This window comes from Geotrypetes seraphini, chromosome 14 (genome assembly GCF_902459505.1).
Source record: "Geotrypetes seraphini chromosome 14, aGeoSer1.1, whole genome shotgun sequence".
NCBI lineage: Eukaryota > Metazoa > Chordata > Amphibia > Gymnophiona > Dermophiidae > Geotrypetes > Geotrypetes seraphini.
In genome coordinates, this window is record NC_047097.1 from 28,226,841 (window position 1) to 28,248,524 (window position 21,684).

Here is a 21,684-nt window from a genome sequence, read left to right on the forward strand (position 1 = left end):
CCTCTGGACCGCTTCAGGCCTTTTTGTGTCCTTTGCCAGATATGGTCTCCAAAACTGAACACAATACTCCAAGTGGGGTCTCACCAACAATCTGTACGTGGTATCAAAATCTTCGTTCTTCTACTGGTTATGCCTCTCTTTATACAGCCCAGCATCCTTCTGACAACAGCCACCGCCTTATTGCACTGTTTTTTTGCCTTTAGATCTTCGGACACTATCACCCCAAGGTCCCTCTCCCCATCCATGCACATCAGCCTCTCACCTCCCAGCATAAATGGCTCCTTCCGATTATTAATCCCCAAATGCATTACTCTGCATTTCTATGCATTGAATTTTAGTTGCCAGATATTAGACCATGCCTCTAACTTTTGTAGATCCTTTTTCATGTTTTCCACTCCCTCCTCGGTGTCTACCCTGTTACAAATCATGGTATCATCTGCAAAAAGACAAACCTTTCCTTCTAACCTTTAAGCAATGTCACTCACAAACATATTGAACAGGATGGCTCCAGCACCGAACCCTAAGGGACTCCACTACTCACCTTTCCTTCCTGGGAGCGAATTCCATTAATCACCACCCTCTGGCGTCTGTCAGTCAACCAGTTTCTAATCCAGTTCTCCACTTTGGGTCCTAACTTCAGCCCTTCAGGTCTGTTCAAGAGCCTCCTATGAGGAATCGTGTCAAAGGCTTTGCTGAAATCTAAGTAAATTACATCTAGCATGTTTCAAGTTTTCAAGTTTATTTAAAATTTCTTATACCGCCCAATCAGCCTTCTAGGCGGTGTACAAATTTGTAAAAACAGAAAACAAACTTAAACTGAAATACAAGTTTCAGGTAAGAATATGCATAACAGCTAAACAATCTCAAAACATTTTCAAGAAACCCACACCATACTACAGCTCCCCCCTTAAGCCCCCAAACTTCCCACCCCATCCCAACCCGCCTCAGGAGCCTGACATTAGAGACAGGCTGCAGACATACAAAACCCAGCGAGATAAGCCCGCTTAGGAGAAATATACAAGCGAAGAGTCAGTTTATAGTGTTGTTCCCAGAAAGTAGTATATTTACGAAACGCAGACAGCCTGTGGAAAGCTTGTAAAATCACATCAGGCAGTTCTATAACAAGATCCCGAGCCCAGGCTTCCCACAACCTTGAATGGTCGAACAAGGGTGTCTCATCTTTTAAGTGACAATGATGGAATTTAAGCGGGACAGGAAGTTGGGAACCAATAGTAAAAGCCGTAGATAACAGCTCCTGGCAAGAAGCCATTAAGGAGCTCAAAGGTAAAGAGTGGAGGTAATGTTGAATTTGTAGCTAAGCAAAATAATCAGTGGGCAGGAGAACAAATTCGTCCCGCAACTGAGGAAAGGATCGAAGTTTCCCATCATCGTCCACCAATTGAAACACATAATGAATACCCCTTGTTTCCCATCGTGCAAAACTGGGTCCATAAAAGCCAAACTCCGAGATAAGGTCTAATGCCGTCGGTAAAGAAGCCTCCGGTCTAGTTAGGATCAAAAAAATGCCAACGTCCTGAGCTCTACTCCCACGACTGGAAGGCACTGCACCTCATCAAACCCTCGAAGAGTACAAAGTAAAGGTTCCAAGGAAAGGAGAAAAAGCAAAGGGGAGAGAGGGCAACCCTGTCAGGTGCCCTGTAGAATAGGAAAGGAATCAGTACGAGTGCCATTAACCAACAACGAGGCCCATGGATTAGAGTACAGAGATCGGATTGCTGCGAGGTAGAACCCACCTAACCCAACATACTCTAGAGTACAAAACAAAAAGGACCAATGGACGCTATAAAAGGTCTTAGAGGCGTCCAGACTTACAAACAAAGCCGGAATACGATGGTATTGACAATGAGCTAAGGCAAATAGGACCTTACAAGTTTCAAGTTTATTTAAAATTTCTTATACCGCCCAATCAGTCTTCTAGGCGGTGTACAAATTTGTAAAAACAAAGGGCAAACTTTAAATAAAATAAAAGTTTGAAGTGACACTACATCACCAAACTCTAACTATAAAAACTTTTAAAAACTACTAAAAACACAGACAAACAAGAATATAAGGTAAAAGGCAAGAACTACATAAGGCAAAGTAAAAGAAAACAATTAAGGAAAAAACAAGAGGGAGGGCTGCTGTAAGCTCAATAGTGTTTTCACTCAATTGCCCTTAAAAGGACAGTTAGGTCTCAAAGGCAATACAGAAGAGAAATGTTTTTAGCTTCGTCTTAAAGTTATTAAGATTTGATTCTTCGCATAAATAATTTGGAATACTATTCCAAAGAGAGGGGGCAGTGACAGAGAAGATGGTAGACCTCATTGTATATATAAATTTCAGTGACGGTATAGAGAAGAGGTTATTAGCTGTTGATCTTGGGGACCTAGAAGGAATATAAGGGGTAAGAAGATTATTTATAAATTCCGGTTGATTGTTTTGTCTAGTCTTAAATGTTAACAGAAGAATTTTGTAAGTGATTCTGTGTTCCACTGGCAACCAGTGGACTTCTTGCAACAAGGGGTTGGCATGGTCAGATTTCTTTGCATTGAATATGATTTTTACAGCGGTATTTTGTATTATCTGAAGTCTTTGTATTTCTTTTTTAGTTATACCCTTATAAAGGGCATTACAATAGTCGATGCACGAAATCACAAGAGAGTGAATCAAGATATTCAAAGCTGTGGCATCTAATAGTTTCAATAGTGATCTGATCATACGTAGCCTTTAAAAGCAACGTTGGACCACTGTGCTGATATGAAGATTATAATTAAATTTATTATCAAAAGTTACTCCAAGTAATTTAAGTGAAAGTACGGTTTTAATAGGTTAAGATTTGAAAGTAAGAGGAGATTGCAAAGAAAGTTCTTCCTTGTTGGGAAAAATCATTACTTTAGATTTTTCAATATTCAACGAAAGCATATGTACGTCCAACCAGGAGTTAATCTTTTCCAATTTTTAGTTTATAAACTTTATTTCTAAAGGATTATTTAGATCTATCGGGTGTATTAGTTGGACATCATCTGCATAGGCAAACATTGTAAACCCGATAAATTGCCCTAATGTTAAAAGGGGGGCCAGAAAAATATTGAAAAGTAAGGGAGATAAAATAGAACCTTGAGGAATCCCATAATCGGCTGTAAATGAGTCAGACAATGTAGAATTAAACACTACCTTGGAAGAACGATCTGTAAAAAAAGATTAAAAAAACAGTCCAAGACCTTGTCTTTAATGCAATTTTTCACAATCCTCATGCAATTTAACAACTTTGTGTCATCAGCAAATTTAATTATCCCACTAACTATTCCTCTGTGATGAACGTCTGAAGCGGTTAGGGTTCTTCAGCTTGGATCTGAATACTGCCAGAGATGGAGCCTGATGTACTGAGTTGGGCAGGTTGTTCCAAGCATAGAATGCAGCAAAGTAAAAGGGACAGAGTCGGGAGTTGGCAGGAGAGGAGAGGGGTACAGACAAGACAGACTTGCATCAAGCAGTGAACTAACACTTTTTGCTAAACTAAGGGCTCCTTTTACTAAGGTGCACTAGTGTTTTTAGCACGCGCAAACCCTGTGCTAAACGAAAAATACTAATGCAAGCTCTTTGGAGGCATTAGCGTCTAGCGTGTGCGGCATTGTAGCGTGCGCTAAAACTGGTAGCGCACCTTAATAAAAGGAGCCCTAAGTATCATATTAAAACAAAGGGAAACTTTACCACCATTTTAACTACATAGGCTGTCTGGTCCAGATCCCCAAAGACAGGTCACCCTGGCTCAGGCATTCTGAGACCAAGCACCCTTGGCCAGGACCTCTGGTACAAAGAGCCGCCAAATCTCCAATATCCTTTGATAGATCAATAATTGATCCTGAGGAATTGTCGGAGAAGCTGAAATCACTGACATCAGCCTAACTTCCACAATAATTTAGAGTGTGCCAGGGAGATGAAAAAGAGGTCAGGTATTTCTTCAGGTGAGTATGATTGGTCCATAGGGAAGGGGGTTGTTACTGTAGGTTTAAAGGAGGATCTATTCAAGAGCCTCCTTGTGACAGGGCCCATACCAGGTCCGCTGGTTTAGGATATTCAAGCCAGGGACAACTTGATACTTTGTAATGCATCTTCAACTTGGGGATACCATCCTCCGTAGATCAAGGCAATATCTACTTGATTTGGAGAAGGACCACGAAACCGAGACTACCTCTGCTGAGTCAAGGTCATTATTGATAATTCACCTCCCCTGGCAGGCCGAAACAGGACTTAGAGGCAAGGGAGCAGAACGTCCAGGTGCCAATATCTGCAGGTTTGATGTCAGATTCCTCCATATCCAAGGGGGAGGGCAGCAGTTCTGAAACTGGAGAAATAGCTCACCATGAGCTCTCCGCCACCATCAGCGCAACTGGGTGTAGAAGGATGGTTGCTCCATCAAGACTTGTAAATAATAATTATTAGGTTTTTAAAAAAAAATTTCCATCCACATTTAGAACCCACCATCTTCTTCAGTGGCGTCTCCCCAATGAGATAACAAAGAGAGAGAGAGAGAGAGAGCCACTGCCACTCATGAATTAGAACTCCGTGTCTAATATACTTATAATACTTATCATAATTATCATATTATAATACTTATAATATGATAATTATTAACTTAGTACCCAGAAGCTCCTGCTGCTGAATTGCTTTTTTATTTTCATTTCGCTGCCGAAATGAAAATAAAAAAGCAATTCAGCAGCAGGAGCTTCTGGGTACTAAGTTAATAATTATCATATTATAAGTATTAATAATGTATATATTTCCCTTTTTTTTTTTTAACTTGCTGTGATGGCAGCGATAGGTTTCCTTCCCCTTGTGGAGTCAAAATAGGGTCAAGAAGGGAGGGAACAAGTGAAGAAGAAGAACGCGACCCAATGAAATCTTCTCAATGGGGCAGCCTGCAGAGTACCTGTGCGGGAACCACTGTCAGAGTGCGGCTTTCCTATAAGCCGCTGAAAACACCCATAGTCCCAACACTTACCTTGGCGCTCCTGGGAGCTGTGATATCATGAAAATCTGACTGGCAAGGGGATACTCAAGGACCCAGTTGAGAAACACTGTTCTAGACAGATGGGTAATATCCCTATAGTTGCGTGCATCTGCAGAAGGAATCCACTCCGGATTTTTCCTCTTGCCTCTGCTGTACTTCACTGGGCTCCTTAGCTCCACCTACAGTTAGTACCCAAGCACTGAGAGCCACCCAATCCACATGAAGTAGAAGCACTTGTAGCAACAGGCTTCAAAGCAAACTGTTCTTCTCAAGAATTAAATCAAACAGCAATGTTAACCGCAAACAAAGGCTTCAAAAGAGTTCAGAAACTACTCCCATAGAAAACTGAAACATATATACAAATTCTTCCCAGCCCCCAAGGGCTGACAGGAATCCAAGAACCAGCTTGGAGAAGCATAAATAGACTGAAACAGTAGGCAGGCACAGGAAGGACTGGGCGGGAGTTCAGAATGTCTCACCTATCTACTGGAAAAGAGCTTACTAGGGTAAGTACATAATCTCTTCTTCCAGTGCAATAGGTGAGACATTCTAGATAGATGGGATGTACAACAGCAGTCTCAAAAAAGCTAGGGCAGGCTTGCTGCCCCGACCCTTAAGACCGAAGATCTAAGGTGGAGTCCTGTCTTTCCACCACATACACTCTGTAAAACTTGGCAAATGTGTGAAGAGAAGACCACATTGCCACCCTGCAAATCTCCTCAGGGGAGACAGCTCGAGCTTCGGCCCACAAACAAGCTACACTTCTGGTAGAATGCGCCTTGATGGAAACAGGGAACTGTTTTCCAGAAAGAATTTACAGAGATGAAACTCGTTAGTGACATCCAGATAACGCAAACTTGTGTCCTGGAACCAGTAAGCTGAAAGGCAGGCAAATGCACTTCCTGATAACATGCAAAACTGAAACCACCTTTGGCAAAAACTCGAGGGAACCGTACAGTTTAGTGGGTGAAGAACTTATGTGCATGACAGAAGAGTGGGACTTGGATGTGATTGTATGTGATGATCTTAAGATGGCGGAGAAAGTTAGAAGGATGCTCTTTTACAATATTGTGTACAATTCTGGAAGCTGCACCTTCAAAAAGATATAAAAAGGATGGAGTCAATCCAGAGAAAGGCTACTAAAATGATGCATGGTCTTCATCATAAGGTGTATGGGGACGGACTTACAGATCTCAATCTGTTTACTTTGGAGGAAAGGCAGAAGAGGGGAGATATGAAAGAGACGTTTAAATTCCTATGTGGCATAAATGTGCATGAGTTGAGTCTCTTTCATTTGAAAGGAAGCTCTGGAATGAGAGGGCATAGGATGAAGTTAAGAGGTGATTGGCTCAGGAATAATCTAAGGAAATACATTTTTATAGAAAGGGTTGTAGATGCGTGGAACAGTCTCCTGGTAGAGGTGTTAGAGACAGAGACTGTGTCTTATTTCAAGAAAGCCTTGGATAGGCACATGGGATCTCTTAGAGAGATGAAGAGATAATGGTTACTGCAGATGGGCAGACTGGATGGGCCATTTGGCCTTTATCTGCCACCATGTTTCTATGATACCTGTGCTGAGGTGAAGTCATGATGTTGCTCCAGAGTATTCCAGTCCAGTAATTGCCAAGATAAATGGATTGACAACAGCTGCAGGGAATAGAGGGAAGGGAAGGAGAGGAGATAATAGATCACCGGAAACGAGAAAAGGAAGGAGAGAGATGTCAGACTACTAGAGGGGGAGGGAAGGAGAGAGAGAGATGCTAGACCAGGGAAGGTAGAAAGAGAGATTCCAGACTTGGGTAGAGAGGAAGAAAGGAGAGGAGAGAAATACCAGATAACAAGAAGGTGTATGGGGACAGACTTAAAGATCTCAATTTGTATACTTTGGAGGAAAGGCGGGAGAGGGAAGATATGATAAGAGACGTTTAAATACTTATGTGGTATAAAAGCACATGAGTTGAATCTTTTTCATTTGAAAGGAAGCTCTGGAATAAGAGGGCATAGGATGAAGTTAAGAGGTGATAGGCTGGATTTCTGCTGAAGCCATGGAGCTGTGAAGACGTGAGTCGGATCAGCTCCGGAGGACCTCACAGTGATTAACCTGCTTCTATAGCCTAACTCCTATTATTTTACCCGTGCGAGGTTTGCTGAGACTCCGGGAAGTGCGCGACTTTCATATGTGATGTCATCACATGGCATCCGTGCATGTGCGGGTTTCCTACTGCCCAACACGGTTTAGAGGAGGCTTTTCAAAACCCGGACAAATGGTCTTGTTCTGGGCATTTGAGACTTGGATGAAATTTCGGCCAAGAATGTGGTATAAAGATAGACGTACTGGCGGTTTGGATGAACAATAGTCTGGACGTTCAGATAGATGATTTTCAAAAAAACCCAAATATTTTAGATGTATTTTCGAGAATTGGGTATTTTCCCACTGCCAATTTTGGGTGTCTAGTGCTGTACGTCCCAATCAGTTGCTGTTACAGGCAGAACATATGCATCTCATATAGAAAGAAGAAAGATAAAAAAATAAAGATGTAACCCAGCACATGGTGCATCTGAATGAAGAAACAGGTTTGTAGTCTGAAGACTGCCGATAAATAGTTTGCTGTAATTTACCATGTTGGAGTTGGAGTTGCAGCATACAGCTTTGCACCCAAATGCAGAGGTGGATATCGAGATGCAGAACTCCAGGAGCATCAGAACCAGGAGAACACCTTCAATTCCATGGATGGCTGTCTATGGAAAATACAAGGGGGAAAGCGCTTAGGGAGATATTCTATAAATGGCGCCGAAACTTGGTGCCAGTAGGTGCCCTACTGGCATCAAAATTAATTGAGAAACATCATTTAAAACAAGAAGAAACAGTAAAAATAAAGTGTCTACCGACACCTAAATAAAAGGTGCAGGAATTAGGCCGCTGAACACCAAAGTAGGTGTGGCCAACACCTAAAGTGGCGTTAGGCAGCCTAAAGCACCTACTTAGGCGCGATTCATGCAAGGGTAGGTGCCAGAAATGTAGTCCCGGAAAACCTTGGCCTACATTTCTAGACCAGCTCTGAATTTGAGGTCATCCAATGCTCATCAATTGACTTTGCCGTCAGTTCATTTACCCCCACCCCCTCCTTTTATGAAGCTGCGTTAGGCTTTTGTATCGCTGGTTGTTGTGGTATTAGCTCCAACGCTCATAGGAGATCTATGAGCAACGGAGCTAATACCAGAACAGCCGGCAATAATAAAGCCTAATGCAGCTTCATAAAAGGGTGGGGGGGGGGGGGGGGTTAAATGAACTGAAGACAAAGTCAATTGTTGAGCGTGGGAGGACCTCAAATTCAGAGCTGGTCTATATGGTACCAAATATTTTGCTACATAACAAGGTTGACCCGAATGTATAGCCTTAAATGCTAAAGTTAAAGCCCTGTGTATTAATAGAAACTTCACCGGAAGCCAATGGAATTCCTTATTATTTTTTCCCCCCAATTCTTTATTCATTTTTAAAAACATACAATAAATGTAACAGCATATATAATATTTTATACTCGGATACAACACATCCACATGAAGTAGAAGCATCTGTAGCAACAGGCTTAAAAGCAAACTGTTCTCCTCAAGAATTAAATCAAACAGCAATGTTAATCGCAAACAAAGGCTTCAAAAGAGCTCAGAAACTACTCCCATAGAAAACTGAAACGTATATACAAATTCTTCCCATCCCCCAAGGGCTGACAGGAATCCAAGAATCAGCTTGGAGAAGCATAAACAGACTGAAACTATAGGCAAGCACAGGAAGGACTGGGCGGGAGTCCAGAATGTCTCACCTATCTACTGGAAAAGAGCTTACTAGGTAAGTACATAATCTATTTTTCCAATGCAATAGGTGAGACATTCTAGACGGGGAGTACAAAAGCAGTCCCCAAAAAGCTGGAGAGGGCTTGCTGTGCCGACCCTTAAGATCGAGGACCCAAAAGCAGAGTCTTGTCCTGCTGCCACATCCACTCTGTAAAACTTGGCAAGCACATGAAGACCACGTTGCCACCCTGCAAATCTCAGGGGAGACAGCTCGAGCTTCGGCCCACAAAGAAGCCACACTCCTAGTAGAATGCGCCTTGACAGAAACAAAGAACTATTTCTAAGAAAGAATTTAGGCTGACAAAATGTCTTTTTGGATCCATCTGGAAATCATGGCCTTGGAAGCAGGAGCACCTCGCTTAACTGAATGAGTCAGCACAAACAAATGGTCAGAGAGACGAACTCATTAGTGACATCTAAATCAGTGTCCTTCAACCTTTTGACACCTATGGATTGGCAGAAATAAAATAATTATTTTGTGGACCAGCACCGGTCTGCAGACTGGCCGTTGAAGATCACTGGGCTAAGTCGTGCCCATCTCCGCCCCAGACCCCACCCCCATAATAGTACTAATTGTAACACCATTTTTTCCATTCAGTTTTCATATATACACACAATATAACTGTATTAACAACACATAATGGTTAACCACAAAATTAAAATACACAAAGCACACTGTATGCTTTTCAACATTCATTCTTACCAGAAAACAGATAACCCCATGCAAATGCAGGACCAAAAACTAAAAGTACTAATATTTACAAACAAACCCTAAGATACAAGACTCTGCAAGCAGTAAAACCCCAGAGGAAAAGAAACAAATGCATTTCTTCCTGAACAGACAAATCAATCGCTAAATAAAAAAACAGACAAATCAATCACTAAATAAAATCCTGAACAGACAAGTCAATCACTAAATAAAAAAAATAAAAACATTTCTCCAACCGTTGTTGTCTCACTCCCTCCATGTGCTTTGCCATCTGGCCTGCCCCCCGATGTTATCTTCGGGCCAGTCCACGGTGCGATCAACACGGCATCTTCAGGCTGGCTCCCTGAGTGCTGCATTGCACAAAGCTGTTGGCAGCGGCTCCTCGCGCACATCCTGTGCCTCATCTGGAAGCCTTCCCTCTGACGTTGCGATTCAAGTGCAGGACGCGGGTAGGAGTCTTTTCCCACGGCTTTGTGTACTTCAGCACTCAGGGAGCCAGCCCGAAGACGCCGCATTGATTGCACTGTGGACTGCCAGCTTAAGAATGTTGTCTTGGGCCCGATGGACATGCCGGCCCTGTGGACCGGCAGAAAATTTCTGCGGACCGACATCGGTCCATGGACCGGTGATTGAAGAACACTGCTCTAGATAATGCAGAAGAACTTTGCACACACACAGTTTCTTCAACAGGCAATTTTGTGTCCTGGAACCAGTTGACTGAAAGGCAGGCAAATGCACTTTCTGATTAACATGGAAAGCCGAAACCACCTTCGGCAGATAGGAAGGAACCGTCCAAAGAGAAACCCCAGAAAAACAGTCTTGAGCGTAAAGTCCAAGAGGGAAGCTTCTTGAAGGGGCTCAATAGAAGCCTTGGTAAGGCTAGACAGCACCAGGTTAAGGTCTCAGGAAGGGAAAGGTTACTTATCCGGCAGTCTGGCACAAGGAGTCCCCTTCAAAAATCTAGCGCTATTAGAAACGCTTCCGAGATCAAAAACAAGAGAACCCAGCCACCTGAATACAGTGAAGCCTTTATCCAGGCCAGCCTGAATAAAGGCGAGAATCCTCAAAATTGGAGCTAAATAAGGATCCATTTGGGCCTTGGCGCACCAATATTGGAAGGCCTTCCAGGCCTTAGCATAAGCAGAAACTGTGGACGACTTCATAGACTTGAGTAGAGTATCAATTACCATAGCAGAATATCTTTTGTGCTCTAAGGCTGCGCACTCAAGAGCCATGCCGTAAGGAAAAGTGACCCAGATCCTCCATGGATACTGGACCCTGCTTGAATAGATTCAATCTGGAGCCACCAGAATGACCCAGCCCGGAAGGACCACAATCCACTGAATGACCCGGCCTATCATTAGCCAAGGAGGAAAGAAATACAGGAGAAGCTCCTGAGGCCACGGCTGTACTAAAGCATCGAGTCCCTTGCTTCTGAGCTCTGATCTTTGACTGAAGAAGCAATCTGCTTTCTTGTTTTTTGCCGTGGCCATGAGGTTGAAGTGGGGCTGACCCTATGGCCCAGAATGCCACTGTAGACAGGGCTCACTTACCCGGATCCAGAGTCTGTTTGCTGAGGAAGTCTGCTTGAACATTGTCGACTCCCACCACATGTGATGCTGTCAGTGCTAGGAAGTGACATTATGGTCAAAGAAAAATAAGGTGGGCTTCCCGAGCCAGAGGAATGCTCTTGGTCCCTCCCTGGCAATTGATGTAGATTACTGCCGTCACATTGTTGAAGAAGATCATAGAAACATAGAAACATAGAAAGATGACGGCAGAAAAGGGCTATAGCCCATCAAGTCTGCCCACTCTACTGACCCACCCCATTAAGTCTGAGTACTAATGACCTAGTTCCTTAACTCGACCCTCGTAAGGATCCTACTAGGGCATCCCATTTATTCTTAAAGTCAATCACGCTGGTGGCCTTGATCACCTGCTCTGGAAGCTTGTTCCAGTGATCTACAACCCTTTCTGTGAAGAAATACTTCCTTACGTCACTATCGAATTTCCCTCCTCTGAGTTTGAGCGGATGCCCCCTTGTGACCGAGGGTCCCTTGAGAAAGAAGATGTCTTCTTCCACCTCGACACGTCCCGTGATGTATTTAAATGTCTCAATCATGTCCCCCCTCTCCCTGCGTTCCTCTAGAGTGTAGAGCTGCAATGTGTTTAGTCTTTCTTCGTACGAGAGACCTTTGAGCCCCGAGATCATCCTAGTGGCCATCCGCTGAACCGACTCAACTCTAAGCACGTCTTTACGGTAATGTGGCCTCCAGAATTGCACACAGTACTCCAGATGAGGTCTCACCATGGTTCTGTACAGTGGCATTATGACTTCAGATTTGCGGCTAACGAAGCTTCTATTGATACATCCCATAAGTTGCCTTGCTTTGGATGAGGCCTTCTCTACTTGTTTTGCGGCCTTCATGTCTGCACTGATGATTACTCCCAAGTCTCTTTCTTCTGAAGTCCTAGCTAGTGTTTCTCCATTTAAGGTGTAAGGTTTGCATGGATTTCTGCTACCGAGATGCATAATCTTACATTTCTTAGCGTTGAAGCCCAGCTGCCATGTCGAGGACCAGTTTTCCAACGTAAGCAGATCCTGCGTCATACTATCCTGCAGATTGCTTTCACTTACTATATTACATAGTTTGGCGTCATCAGCGAATAGAGTTACTTTACCCTGAAGCCCTTGGGTCAAGTCCCTTATGAATATGTTAAAAAGGAGTGGACCCAGGACCGAGCCCTGTGGCACTCCGCTGGTCACCTCCGATGTCTCAGAGAGGGTGCCGTTGACCACCACCCTCTGACGTCTTCCACTCAGCCAGTCATTGACCCATGCAATTAGTGTCTCACCTAACCCCATCGATTTCATCTTGTTTAATAGTCTACGGTGTGGGACGCTGTCGAAAGCCTTACTGAAATCCAAGTACACTATGTCCAGAGACTCTCCCGAGTCTAGCTTTCCTGTTACCCAATCAAAGAAGCTGATAAGATTGGATTGGCATGACCTACCCCTAGTGAATCCATGTTGACTAGGATCCCTTAGATTCCCCTCATCCAAAATCGTGTCTAATTTACATTTAAGTAGTGTTTCCATGAGTTTACACACTATCGATGTGAGACTCACTGGTCTGTAATTCGCAGCCTCCGCTCTGCAGCCCTTTTTGTGCAGAGGAACGACGTTAGCTCCAATTATAGATCCTGACCACTTGGCCCTCCGGAGTCCTCTGCAAGCACATCAAAGCTAGCTGAATGGCTCTGAGCTCCAAGTAAGAAATGCCTGTATAGCATCCCTGTGCAACGCATGCTGAAGATGACACATGTGCACCCTCGACCAAGGAACCACATCCAACGTGGCAACCATGGATCCCAGAACTTGAAGATAGTCCCATGCGGAAGGAGCCAGCTGCTCTAGAAAGGAAGAAATTTGGGCACATAGTTTCTGCCGGCGGGCTTCTGGTAGACAGTCTGCAACTACGTCAAAGAGGACTCCCAGATATTCCAGTGACTGTGTGGGCATCAGATTGCTCTTTCTGAAGTTGACAATCCAGTCCAGGTCCTCCAGCACCTGGAGTACCAGCTCCACCAATCCTCGGACAATGAGGGAGCTTGGATAACCAGTTAATCTAAGTAAGGGTGAACCTAGAGACCCATTTTCCACAGGTAAACCACCATGACCATCATCACATTGGTGAAGGTCCAGGGAGCTGTTGCAAGCCCAAAAGGCAGAGCCGAGAATTGGTAATACAGTTCCAGAACATGAAACTGCAAAGATTTTTGGTGGGCTGGAAAAATAGTAATGTGCAAGTATGCCTCCGTGAGATCCAGAGAGGCAAGGAACTCTCCTGGGGCCACTGCTGCAATGACTGAATGTACAATCTCTATGCGAAAGCATGGAACCTTGAAAGCCACAATCACTTGCTGAAGATCCAGAATAGGCCTCCAATCTTTGGAGCCTTTCTTTGGCATGATAAAATATAGAGTATCTGCCTGAGCCCGAGTGGTCAGGCGACATTGGCTCTATAGGTTGAATATCCAGCAAGTGCTGAATGGTAGCTTGAACCTTGAGCGCTTTCTCCGGATGACCTGTAGGAGAGTCCACGAACCAATCCATCAGAGGCAGGGCAAATTCTAGTTTGTAGTCTGACCAAATAATGTCCAAGACCCACTAGTCAGACGTAATGCGAATCCAGGCAGGAAGAAATGCCAAGAGCCAGCCCTCTATCCAAAGAGGGGCATCCCTTGGTCTGGTGTCATTGTGCCTTTTTGGCAGAGGTCACAGAACAGGAGGTGGAAGGCTGGGAATGCCTTTAGTCAGCATACCGTCATCAGGAGTCCTGTGAAAATCTGTTACATGGCACATGCATATGGTTGGGATCACCGTGACCTACAAAAATTAGAGCAAACAGAACCTCTGGAGGGCCTGGGTCTGCTATCAGGCAGAATCTTAGGGTGAAAGTCCATCACAGATTCATTCAAATCTTTGCCAAACAATAACTGCCCCTTAAAAGGCAGTCTAGCCAAAGTAGCCTTGGAAGTGGAATCACCAGCCCACTGTCTGATCCAGAGCATTCTGCGGGCAGAGATGGAGTAAGTGGACACCTTTGCCAAAATTCGCATAAGGTTCATACAATGCGTCAGCCATATAATCTGTCCCAGCTAAAAGAAGTTGAGGATGAGGATCCACCGCCTCTCTCTCCAATGTGCACAGATGAGAGAGACAGGCATGTGCTACAAACAACGTTGCCGAAACAACTTTGATGCCTAAAGCAGCTGTGTCAACGAATTTTCAGAGGACCACATCCACATGGCGGTCCTGCATATCTGTTAGCACCACACCCCCTTCACTAAGTAGAGAAGTACGTTTAGTCACCTGTGCCACTAAAGAATCCACCCTAGGCTGACCCAAAAGCTGTTGACACTCCTGTGTCAGAGGATACAAGTGTGACATAGCTCTAGCAATTTTAAGAGCACCCTCTGGAGAGTCAAACTGCTCCAAGACCAGAACGCTCATATCAGTGTGCCAGGGAAAGGTAGCAGACTGCAAGCGCACCTCACAAAGCCAGGAAGGAGAAGTGGATGGAGCCAGATGAGTAACTAAATTCAACTACTGCAAAGACTCAGAAATAAGGTCCGGCAGAGCCACAGACTTAAATATTTGCAGGACCATGGGATCATCCCTGGGATCCAGCACACAGTCCCTGATCTCCCGCTCCAGGAAATGCTGTAACTGCAAATAAGAGATCAAGCAAGAGAAACATCTGCATCAGGGTCAGGCAGTGCCAAAGCCATAGCAGGTTGAGGTGAGGATGTGCCCAAAGGCACAACGCCACAAAGAGATGACATAGAGGCGGATTGAGACTGCTCAGGGGAGAATGTCTGTTCTGAAACTCAGATCACAAAAATTTAATAAAGTTGTGGCGCAAGGATGCTCTAAAAGTGCTAAATTCGTGCAATCCTGGCAAAAATCCACATGAGAGTCCAAGGATTCCATCCCAACAAGTTTCTAGGCAAAATTTGCAGCTTCAGAAAAAAAGTTTGCTAAAAATCCAACCTGGCCACTGTCAAGAAATTTGTGCCAAAATTGCGATATTTTTCACACTTCTCAAACTCCAAAAACAGTGAATTTAGGATTTCTCAGGAGGGGGAACACAGGGGAACATTCAGAAACACTCAAAAACCCACTTTTTCAACCTCCCCCAATTCATCTCACAGGCTGACAGCCTATACTCACTGTGACCTGACAGAAGATCTGTGCTGTAGCCTGCCTCAGCTCTCTCACTGTAGCTGGATGAGAAATTTACTACCTCAATGCTGGGAATGCTTCTACGAAGCTGATCTTTGGGTTGCCAGTTATACTCCTATGCTTAACTATACCTCCACCCCTGCAGACCAATAGGTGCACACTAGGATGGTGAGAAGACGCACCCTGCGAGACACTGCCGAGTCTCCTAAGGGTACCCAATAGCTTGTGCTCAACCTCTGCTTAACAATAGGTGATACCACTTCAGGGATGGCCCTGAGCACCAAAGAAAACTATGCAGGCTGGCTAACAGGTACCCAGTGGGATCGGCCTGTCAGCTACAGTCCAAAGTTTGTGTGTTCTCAAAGCAGGCAGAGCTGAGAAAACACTCCAAGCACCAGAATCCCTGAAAAAGGGATGAAAAATACACCACATAAAATAATAAAAATGGGGAGAGCAGAACCAACACTCCGTCAAGCACGCATGAGAAGAGAACTGTAGGTGGAGCTAAGGAGCCCAGAGGAAAATTCCAGAGTGGATTCCTTCTGCAGATGGATATTACCCATCTGTCTAGAACAGGGGTGTCAAAGTCCCTCCTCAAGGGCCACAATCCAGTCAGGTTTTCAGGATTTCCCCAATGAATATGCATGAGATCTATTAGCATACAATGAAAGCAGTGCGTGCAAATAGATCTCATGCATATTCATTGGGGAAATCCTGAAAACCCGACTGGATTGCGGCCCTCGAGGAGGAACTTTGACACCCCTGGTCTAGAATGTCTCACCTATTGCACTGGAAAAATCATTATCACTCTGAGTCTCATGATCTAATTTAGGCCTAATCACATATAATCATTATTTGAAAGAAAAACAACTTACCGTTAAGGCATTCTTAATCCTCTGACAGGTGTAACCACTCTGTGGCTCATTATTGTAATAGCAGCTGTAGTAGTCATAGTAGGAAAGGCTCAGATCAATAGAAAGAGCAATAATTCCAATGAATGCAACAATGGAGCTGAGAATATTCATCACCATGCTGCTCTTTACCTGAAAGACAGGGAATACAAGAACAGAGACTGTTCAGCTTTCGATTTGTGCTTTATACGAAAAACCAAGGTATTTTTCTCAACATATTTTTTTCATCTGTCTTTTTCTTACTTTCACCCACTCTCTTCAACTTCTTTCTTCAGTATCACTCTGAGGAAGAAGTTTTTACCAGTTTTGTGCCACAAAATTATTGGTCCTGTTCGTTTAAACCATAGATAAACTGTTTTTGATAGGCCCTGGGTCTGTGAGTTGATCAGAAGGGAATAGCTGAAGAAGTAAGGAAAAAGTGGGCAAAACTTAAAGGAGCTATTTATTGTAACATAGTAAATGACAGCAAATAAAGACCCAAACAAAAAAACATAGAGTATGACGGCAGAAAAGGGCCGGCGGCTCAACAAGTCTGCCCACTCAAGAACCCTCCCTCCTCGAGAATCCATTTTTTAAACATTCTTCTGGAGCGACCCCCACCAGACGGTCCCATCGTCCCTTGAAGTCGAGCGTGGTACTGGCCTCAACTACCTGACGTGGAAGACCATTCCATTGATCAATTACCCTTTTGGTGAAGAAGTATTTCCTGGAGTCCCCATGAAATCTTCCCCCCTGAGTTTTAGCGGGTGCCCTCTTGTCGCCATGGGACCCATAGGATAAAAGATTTCTTCCTCCACCTCAATGCGGCCCGTGACATATTTGAATGTTTCTATCATGTCCCCCCTTTCTCTGCGCTCTTCTAGAGAATATAAGCGCAGCCTGTTCAGACGTTCTTCATATGGGAGATCCTTGAGTCCTGAAACCATCCTAGTGGCCATTCGCTGAATCGACTCCATTCTCTTCACATCCTTTTGATAATGTAGCCTCTAAAACTGAACACAGTACTCCAGGTGAGGTCTCACCATGGATCTGTATAACGGCAGTATAACTTCAGGCTTCTTCTAATGCATCCTAGCATTTGTCTAGCCTTTGCTGACGCATTCTCCACCTGATTGTCAACTTTCATATCATCCTGGATGATAACTCCCAAGTCCCGTTCTGCTGCAGGGTGTACGTTCTGCAGGGATTTCCTTTACCAAATGGTCCATCCAGTCTGCCCAACCTTACCCTCTCTTTAAATTACTGATTTAATTGAAATTTTCCTTTTTCGTAGCTATTTCTGGGCCAGAACTCAAAGCTCTTCCCGGTACTGTGCTTAGCTTCCATCTATTGAAGTCTCCGTCAAAGCTCACTCCAGCCCGTCTAAACCATCCCAGCCATCGAAGCTCACTCTAAACTTTTAAACTTCAGAGGCAACTCCTGTAACCATTAGGCTTTGGCAACATAATATAATAACATAACATTAAATATAGTTAGTTCTTGGTGCTATTTTTATGAGATAGAATTAATTTAATGTAATGTGGTTTGATTTTAGTAATTAATCCTCCTGAAGAAGCCTCGGGAATAAGTTGAGGAGACACAAAAGTGATCACATACACATATCACAAATCAGGTGGTGGAATCCTGCGGAGCCCCACGGGGAAAAGCTACTCGAACCAGTACCAGCTAAAGATAAGTGCCATTGTTTAGTATTTCAAGTCTCGATCTCCTGTACATATTTATCTGTTTGTTTCTTGTTCATGACATGCAGTAGCAATGGCGTATGCTGCACATTTCCTGTGCCATCTTTTGATGACAATACAGTACATCATTGCTGAATATTCGGTGTGGTTTTAACCACAGCAGTTGGCATTTTAAAAAATCCACTGACCATCATGGGCTGAAGATCAGCTCCCGTGTTTTTCTCTGTAATTTACTTTGGTATTATCATGCAGACTATTTCACGAGCATTGCAATGATTTTCAAAGGAAATAGTGCTTGTATATTTCCTATGAAAATGACCTTGGTGAAATGAGTCGCATAAAAATTTCTGTTGTGTAGGGATAGTTTTGTAAGTGGTATCCTTTCCCTGTAACACGTTGAGAGTTTGATCATACCTATGCATGCATTTCTACCCTCCAGACTGTAGGTAAAGAACTGCTGTAGCTGTGGAAACACCTTTTAATAACACCCTCCAAATAGGCAAGTTATTGATTTTTATTTTTATTTTTCTTCCACTTAAGAACATAAGAACATAAGAACTGCCATCTCCGGATCAGACCTTTGGTCCATCAAGTCCGGCGATCCGCGCACGCGGAGGCCCTGCCAGGTGTACCCTGGCGTAATTTATAGTCCATCATATCTTTATATGCCTCTCTTAAGGAGATATGCATCTAGTTTGCTCTTGAAGCCTAGGACGGTCGATTCCGCAATAATCTCCTCTGGGAGGGCATTCCAGGCGTCAACCACTCTCTGAGTGAAGCAGAACTTCCTGACATTAGTCCTGAACCTGTCCCCCCTTAGCTTCATTTCATGTCCTCTAGTCCGTGTCAAATTGGACAATGTAAATAATCTTCTCTGCTCTATTTTGTCGATTCCTTTCAGTATTTTGAAGGTCTCGATCATATCCCCACGCAGTCTCCTTTTCTCTAGGGAGAACAATCCTAGTGTTATAAGTCTATCCTCGTATTCCAGTTTCTCCATACCCTTCACCAGTTTTGTTGCTCGTCTCTGCACCCTCTCCAGCAGTTTTATATCCTTCTTTAGGTAGGGAGACCAATGTTGGACGCAGTATTCCAAGTGTGGTCTGACCATTGCCCTATAAAGCGGCATTATAACTTTCTCCGATCTACTCGAGATTCCTTTCTTTATCATGCCCAACATTCTATTTGCCTTCTTTGCCGCTGCCGCGCATTGTGCCGATGGCTTCAGGGTCCTATCTATCAGTACACCCAGGTCCTTTTCTTGTTCACTCTTCCCCAGAGTTGCACCTGACATTGTATACTCGTATTCCGCATTCTTATTGCCTAAATGCATTACCTTGCATTTCTCCACATTGAACTTCATCTGCCATTTCTCCGCCCATGTTTCTAACCGACACAAGTCGCTCTGGAGTTCCTCTCTATCCTCCTGCGATCTGATTGCCCGGCATAGTTTTGTATCATCTGCAAACTTGATGATCTCACTGGTTGTTCCTTCCTCCAGGTCATTGATATAAATATTAAAAAGGATCGGCCCAAGTACCGAGCCCTGTGGTACACCACTAGTCACTTTCTCCCAGTCGGAGAACTTCCCATTTATGCCCACTCTCTGCTTTCGGTTTTCCAGCCATTTGCCTATCCACCTTTGTATATCCCCCTCTATGCCATGGCTTTGTAGTTTCCTGAGAAGTCTTTCATGTGGAACTTTGTCGAACGCTTTCTGGAAGTCCAAGTATATTATGTCCACCGGCTTCCCACTATCAATTTGCTCGTTCACAGTCTCAAAAAATTGGAGTAAATTCGTCAAACATGATTTCCCTTTCCTGAATCCATGTTGACTGGGTTTCATCAAGTCGTGTGCGTCCAAGTGCCAGACTATGCTATCCTTGATCAGTGCTTCAACCATCTTGCCGGGGACAGACTGTTTATTAATGTTTTATATATAAGATACATCAATGCGAATCATAAAGGGCTCCTTTTACGAAGCCGCGTTAGTGACTTTACATCACGCGCTAACCCCCATGCTATCCGAAAAACTACCGCCTGCTCAAGAGGAGGCAGGAGCAGCTAGCGTGGCCGGTGGTTTAGCGCGCATTGAACCGCTAATGCGCCTTCGTAAAAGGAGCCCAAAATGTAATCAAACCTAAGAACTCCCCTTCCACCCTTCCCACTTCTCCCAATCCCAAAATGTCCAAATAAAGGAAACCTCCAACAACACTCGACTTCTTTGGTGAGCAACAGCATCAATGAGTTAAGAGCGCCCCTTCAAACAGGCAAGTCATTGCTTTCTCCTTGTAAATATCAGTAATGTTGGTGTAAACATCCTTTAGAGTAGTGCAATTTATGAGCGATGATTGAGCTCTGAGAAAAAATATGTATACCATCACTAGTTTGGCATCTGTAAATCTTCATTTCTACATTTGTGTTCAAATTCAGGGCCCCGTTTACAAAGCCACGGTAGCAAGTCCTGATGTAGCCCACAGGCACTGAATAGGCTGTGCCACGTTTGCTGTGTGGGAATTGTTACTGGGGCTTTGTGATCTAGAAACAGGGACGAAGTGCGAGCTAATAAAATTTGCGGATGATACCAAACTATTTAGTGGATGCAAGTCTGCCCAGAACTGGCCTTAGTTCTTCAATATTTACTGTTATTTTTTGATTCTAGATCCTCTGTGTTCATCCCATGCTTTTTTGAACTCTGTCACTGTTTTCCTCTCCATCACCTCCTTCGGGAGCGCATTCCAGACATCAAACACCCTCTCCGTATAGAACAGTGGTCTCAAACTCGTGGCCCGAGGGCCACATGCGGCCCGCCAGGTACTATTTTGCGGCCCGCAGTTTATACTAGTGATGTTTTTACTAGTGCTGCCCGCTCTATGCAGCGTCCTCCGGCTTCCCCCCTGGCTTCCCGCTCTTACCTTCAGATAATTAACGCAGCCTGCAGAGAGGATTGCCGGTGCTGTACCAATCCTTGCAGGCTGCCGTCGTCCTCAGCAGCACGTTCCCTCTGCTGCAATCCTGCTCCTGACGTCATAGGAGGGGCGGGACCGTGGCAGAAGGAACGTGCTGCGGAGTCCAATGGCAGCCGGCGATCCTGTCTGCAGGCTGCGGTAATTAGCCAAAACTAAGACCGGGAGGCCAGGGGGGAAACTGCAGGGTGCTGCAAAGAAGAGGGGAAAGATTTATAAACTATAAAGAGTTTTACCTCATGCAAAATTGTCATTTCTTTAATAAGACATTAACTATTTTTTTCTGAGGCCCTCCAAGTACCGACAAATCCAAAATGCGGCCCTGCAAAGGGTTTGAGTTTGAGACCACTGGTATAGATGAATTTCCTAACATTACTCTTGAATCTACCACCCCTCAACCTAAAATTATGCCCTCTGGTTTTACCATTTTCCTTATTTACTTACAATATACCTTTTCCTAATCACCACAGATATTATCACTTCCCCTTATTGCTATGATTTTCCCACTGAGCAAAACTGATAATTCCATTCTTTTGCTCTTAGGCCCAGCAACAGCTCCTTTCAACAGATTGACAAAAAAGGTGGGTGTGTAATCACTTACCAAACGCATATTTCTTTTATTCTTTGATGCAACAGACAGGGATCCTGAAATGGTGAACTGACAAAAACAAGCAAATAAATATAATTAATTAAAAGAATTGCGGTAAACACCGACAAAGGTTTGCAGCAATGTTCCCTCTAAGCCTGGGAAGCAGCTGTACAAGTCGGCTAGCTTGGGCTGGGCTAGGCAGGGCCATAGTGGAGGGG

General features: G+C 44.1%; 1 protein-coding gene across 1 annotated transcript in view; it reads right to left on the reverse strand.

Annotated features, from left to right (window-relative positions):
• The window catches only part of LOC117348529 (membrane-spanning 4-domains subfamily A member 4A-like), a 41,370-nt gene that overhangs the window by 3,203 nt on the left and 16,483 nt on the right, over positions 1-21,684 (reverse strand). The window contains exons 4-6 of the mRNA XM_033920767.1: positions 21,479-21,535; positions 16,194-16,361; positions 7,631-7,750 (exon numbers count right to left, since the gene is read on the reverse strand). Of these exons, the coding sequence (XP_033776658.1) occupies positions 7,631-7,750; positions 16,194-16,361; positions 21,479-21,535 (345 nt within the window). The remainder of the gene's footprint in view (positions 1-7,630; positions 7,751-16,193; positions 16,362-21,478; positions 21,536-21,684) is intronic.